This window comes from Thunnus albacares, chromosome 2 (assembly GCF_914725855.1).
Source record: "Thunnus albacares chromosome 2, fThuAlb1.1, whole genome shotgun sequence".
NCBI lineage: Eukaryota > Metazoa > Chordata > Actinopteri > Scombriformes > Scombridae > Thunnus > Thunnus albacares.
In genome coordinates this window covers 22437475-22443474 of record NC_058107.1, presented here as the reverse complement: position 1 = coordinate 22443474, position 6000 = coordinate 22437475, and the positions used below count along the sequence as shown (strand labels likewise).

At 38.5% G+C, this 6000-nt stretch overlaps 1 protein-coding gene across 4 annotated transcripts in view; it reads right to left on the bottom strand.

Moving 5' to 3' along the window:
• Positions 1 to 332: 332 nt before the first annotated feature.
• agtpbp1 (ATP/GTP binding carboxypeptidase 1) overlaps positions 333 to 6000 on the bottom strand; it is a 29584-nt gene continuing 23916 nt past the window's right edge. For 3 of the 4 annotated variants that reach the window (XM_044373416.1, XM_044373424.1, XM_044373439.1), the window contains one exon: positions 333 to 2735. In XM_044373416.1, the coding sequence (XP_044229351.1) occupies positions 2555 to 2735 (181 nt within the window). In that variant the 3' untranslated portion in view covers positions 333 to 2554. The remainder of the gene's footprint in view (positions 2736 to 6000) is intronic. The other variant, XM_044373432.1, reaches the window with a different exon arrangement.

Sequence of the window (6000 nt, the reverse complement as noted above, 5' to 3'; positions counted from 1 at the left end):
TCATCTCACTTACACTCTTCCCAGTTATATTTTTCTCACAAGATTACACGGCAACTACAGCCTTACAATATGAGCAATCAGGGTTTAACCTCAACCCAATTATCTAACATCTAGCATCTAGAAGGGAAATTGAAGGTGAAAAGAAATAAGACTGCTTACAGTTACTAGAGAAGGTTGAGAGGAAAGGTCTTCATGAGGACAAACATGGGCTGCATTTAATGTACAAGCGGTCAAGACTTATTGCAGTCTAAGTGTGACAAAGCACATAATCTCCTGTACTCTACAGTGCAGGTAAAAAAAACAAACAAACAAACAAAAACAACTACAGCAGACAGTTTACCACATTCACATTTTATTTCCTTTATCTTCACTCTTAGCTTCAATTCTCAGCGTTACAATCAACTTAAAATGGGTTTCTATCTCTGCTTGTTTGCCCCCAAACAAAAATAAAACATAAGTAGCCCAGCATTGTGTTGACATTAACTGCTACGGACTAACATAGATACAACCACAACCACACACACACACACTTCTCATATGGTATGGACATTATTTCACAGACATTACACACATGTGCCCAGTACAGTGACCTCCCTGGGTTTTTAAGATGTTCATGAGTGACATTTAAAAGGAAGCAGAACCAAGAGAAAGATAGAAAAAGTGTGAATGAAAGAGGTTTTAGAGAGAAGGAGAAAGAGAGAGAAATGATTGGGGAGAGTGAAAGAGAGTGAGAGGGGATAATCAAATTTGAAAGAAGGAGCACACTGTAAGAGCATTAGCTGAGCTGAATAATGGAATAACTTAAACTTGTGCACGCACGCACGCACGCACACACACACACACACACACCCATACACACACTTGCCTCATATACAAACTGGTTGCATCCCAGAAACAATACTTAATAAATTACAAAATAAAAAAGCCATGCGCTAGCTGCACAAATGCAACAGAAATGTACCATCTCTATAACCAGAGAAAGAAAATAGTTACTCTCAATACAAAGCACCATCTGTTTTTTTTTTAATGCATGGGTCTCTTCTAAGCAAATCCACAAAACGTACACACAGACTGGAGAATAAAAAGGAAAAAAGAAAAAGAAAAAAAAAAATTCCAGTATAATTTTTTAAAACATCACAGCAACATCACCATCAGCTTTGGGCTGGGCTCTGAGAACTTTAAAACTAATGAGGTGATTTAAGTTGAGGTTTGCAAACTGTGACATATAGTGATGTTTCTCTTTGTTTTGTGTGTATAGTGTATATCCAAAGTGCAAAAAGAGTTTTCTGCTCTCTGCAGCTCATGCTTTTTTTTTGTTCATCACTGCTATACTTGCTAACATTATAATACTGTCTATCATTAAAAACAATGAAAACACCGACAGTGCGTGTGGATATTTTACATTCCATCTTTATGTTTTACTGCCGCACGTGACCCAAGAAACTCAAACCGGACTGTGTTAGTTTGTGGTGTGTTTATAACTGCATGTCATGTAGTGTACGCGGTTTGTCTTTATAAAGACGTGAACATTCTATATTTATGTGATATAAATAGTTTTGGATAAAGCAAGGCAAACAGCACTTGGACAGACTGGCCATGTGCACTACGGCCGAAGACAGAGGGGTTACAGAGTAGAGGAAGAGAGGTTATAACTCAAATGTAGTTAAATCTGAGGTTGCACTACATAGGATGCTTTGGGTGACCGATGTTAAACCACAGCTGATATAAGATAAGGACATATCTGGTCATCCTGGCATCCCATGTAGACACCACTATCTTGGCTTGTCAGAAAGAAGGAAGGAGGCAGGGAAGGCCCAAAATGACAACAAAAGGAGTAAAAAGTTAAAGTGCAGCACAAGACTAGAGAAAGGGAAGAAAGGAAATATGAAGGCAGGTTGGTTAGATCTTTAAGTTGGTCATTTTGGGAGATCCAGTTTCCCTCAGGCCCCAAAATTTATTAGGGAAAACAGTACCTACACAGGCCACTAGCTCTAACACACTACCACAGCCTAGTCAGATAGCTGTGAAAGATGAGCAAGTGGGCGAGGGTTCAAGTTAAGGATCGGCGGTGCCTGCTGTTTGCTGCTCTGGCTAGCTATGTGAATCTCAGAGGCTATATGGTGTCTGAGGTCAAGGGTTACAGTTCATAGTTCATGAAGGTTATTGTGTGACAGTGATTTTTAGGTGAAAACATTCATTGAATTCCAATCTGTTTCTTACTGAAGGCTTATTTCTGAAGTGAAAGGAGGCAGGTGGAGTATGCACCTTCAGGGGCAGCACAGATGGCTCCAGTGGGCCAACAAAATCAATTTATCTGGGAAAAAAAAGCACCCGAATGGTGCCATTTAAGCTACATACCATCATTTAGTGTGTATTTGATAGATTCAGGTGTATCTCTAAGCTATTTACTCACCAGTCTGAGTGAGAAGTGTAGGCTCTAAATGTTTACTATTTCACTGATTTTTTTTTTAAATTTAGGATCAGGTAGCAATTCAAGCATTGGCTGATTATATGCTCAAACTGCCTGATATGTACGAGATAAAGACCTCCGCTGTTAGTCCCTGTGATTTGTCTCAGAGTCAGACAGCTGCTCGAGGTGATCAGGATTCTCATGGACTTCGCTGCTGTGCTCGTTCTCAGGTTCGGCGTCCTCATCGTTGCTCTCCGCGCTGTAGTCTATCGCCTCCAGAAAGGACGGCTCATCCTCCTCCATCACATAGGTGGTGCAGCAGCTGCTGGATAACAAAATAGAGTATCATTAACATGGGAGCCATGGATGATGGACATTTCTCTGTAAGTCAATGATGTGAATAAGGCTGTCACAGCAAAGACTGTGCATCTCCATTAAAGGACAGGTTCACAATTTTTCCAAATTGTCCTAAAACAATATTCAGGTGCATGAGGAATTCATACAAAATGTAGGATTTAGAGCTGCAATGATTAGTTGATAATAGGCGATCGGCAGAAAATTAATCTGCAACTATTTTGGCAATCGAACAATCGTTTGTCATTTTTTTAAGCAAAAATGCCAAAAGCCAGTTTCTCAAATGTGATGATTTCATGCTTTTCTTTGTCATACATGATGGTAAACTGAATATCTTTGAGTTTTTTGGACAGGTGGTCAGACAAAAACAGGGACATCTGAAGATGTCACCTTTGAATTTGTAACAATCATGTTTCACCATTTTATAGACCAAAAAATTAATCGAAGAAATAATTGGCAGATTAATTCATATTGAAAATAATTGTTAGTTGCAGTCGTAGTAGGATTATTATTATTATGATTGTGATTATGATTATGATTATTATTATTTTTTTTAATTTTATTTATTTGGATTCTATATTTGGTTACTTTTTTGATCTGGTGTTTAGATTTAAATGACAAGTTTGTAGTATTAGCCTACAATCTGCCAAGTTTTGTGTAATTTGAATGTTATAATAGCAAAATGCAAAAAACATTTTCTAGATTAAAAATATAATATTTTAAAATCATAATCAAATAGCAGCTGCAATCAAATAGTGATTGTGTGCTCTGACTGGTGAGGCTGTTTTTTTTCCTGTGGGTCTTAATGGTTAAATGGTTGCTGGTTCTTTGAGGTTTTAGTGGCTTTAGTGGGTTTTTAATGGTGTTAATGGTCTGAAATGTGATCCCAGGGAGACAGTCGATCAGGGGGGCTCAGACAATGATCTCCCACCAAGCTCTCCAGTGTGTGAGTGCAAGAAAGAGAGAGAGAGAGAGAGAGAGAGATTGTGCATCAGTATATGTACAGTAAATGTGTATGTGTGTGATAATGTTTCTGTGTGTGTGTGTGTGTGTGTAATGATCTGGATGGACAGACTGTTGTCCAAACAGATAATGAGAGTTGTGAGTAAACGATTACAAGCCATTACAGAAATATCCCATCTCCCCTTTCTTTGGGTTACATTTTCTGTTCCCAACTACTGCAGTCATCTGTACCAATCCACACACAGTATGTACATCAAAACACTGACATTCACATATAGATAAACCTCCACTTCTCCAACCCTTACATAAACACCATCCCTCTCTGTCTTTCCTACACACACACACACACACACACACACACACACACACACACACACACACACACACAAATGCACCCATGTCCGTATCCACCCTTTTACACACTCCGAGACACTCACTTATTTGCAGACGCCTCCCAATGGCCACAATATCATTGTTGTGATGACCTATTAAATGGTAAGTGGTACCATACCAAGCCCCACGCATAAAACCATAAACCCTGGATGAGAGCAATCTCAAAGGATGCTCTCGCAAACACAAGCACCAGAACACTTTTGGAGTCCCTTAATGATCAAAGACATGAATGATGAATGAATATATCAATATGAGAGTAGAGCAGGTTATAGTAGGAGAGAGACCAGTAGAGACAGGGAGAGTAAGACACAGACAGAGGTGAGCATTAAGTGGTTTTGAGTATAAAGCCATTCTTCCTAATCAGCTGCTTTAACAAATCTTCGGAGGAAAGAACGCTGATGTTAAAAAAAAAAAAAAAAAAGAAAGAAACAACTTTGGTGGTCACAGCTTGGGTTTGGCCAAGTTTAATCATTTATTTGCGGTGTTGAAGTGAAGTACAGTGTAATCTGTGTGGACCTCATATATCTGAACAGGGAATTTTAATAGAGGTGATTAAAGCCATGTGGCCATTTGTTAGGATGTAGAAGAGAATAGAGCTGGCTCATGGTTTGAAGTCATTTCTTAAATTATGAAGAATAAAGTCTCAAAATTGACTTCAGTGCCACAACCATTTTTTGAGTAAGTCTTTATTCTAATTTGGTTCAGGACTTTTGAGTTGAAAACCTCCTTATCATCATCCTTTAACTGTTATGTATGTTCAAGGTCCTGGTGATCAGAGGCCTGCTTTCACTGGAAAAGAGGCGGGTGATGACTTCACTACTTTTCCAGTTATTGGATTCTTATAAGGTCAGAAGAAAATGAAAAACATATTTGAAGAAGGGCTTAAAAATGAGGAACTTATAAAAAAAAAAAAAAAAAACCTTATAAAAAAATGTAATAGTCTGATCTAATAGTTTAATTGTTTCGTCTGTAAGTGTCAGAAAATAGGGAAAAATGTCGATCACAATTTCCCAACGCCCAAGAGGACGTCTTCAAATGTCTTATCTTATCTAAACCACAGTCTGAAACACCAAAATATTCAATCTACAGTCATACAAACCAAAGAAAAGCAGCAAATCCTCGTATCGGAGAAGCTAAAAGATTAACACATCAGCACTAATTTAGAAAGGAAAACATTGGCTGATTTTGCAGTTATTATTATTTTTATATATACAGTGCAGGGGTCTGTTGGACCCCAACAATGAGGAAATAAATATAAAGTTAATTTTGGTTAGAGTAGGAGTTGTTTATGTGAATGCCAATACAGAGAAAACAGAGCGAGAGAGCAGAGCATTAAGTTGTGAACTCCAAGACAATAATCAAAGTGAAAGCAGTAATGAATCACAGCTGATAGTCTTGGACAAAGCAAAAGATGGGACAGGAAACAAAACGGGGACTATAAACACTGATAAAACTATAGTACTGGTTTAGCTAGGAGCTAAGGAGTCCAGTGAGATTTGGGTTTTTCACAGCTTAACAGATTCATGTCTGCCATTTCTTCTCTTCTTTCTCTGATATATTAAAGCTACAAGCGACTGTGCAGAATGGCACTAGTCTGTAGGTTTCATGTGCAGTCAAGCCACACGGTACCGTCCTGTACCATCGACTGCACACTGTGGCGCTGAAAAGCCCCACCGTGCAGGTGTAAGCAGTTTCAACAAAAACAGAAATCTTCTGGCTATTTTACGCTCCATCTTAGAGAAATAATGACACTGCTGACAATTATTCATACCCATTCTTCCCTCACTCCAGAGCTTTCATTATATTCATCACACATGATCATTGATAGAATTTCAATGATGCTCACGGCAGCCCTGCATAAACGCCGGCCTTTATTTGTT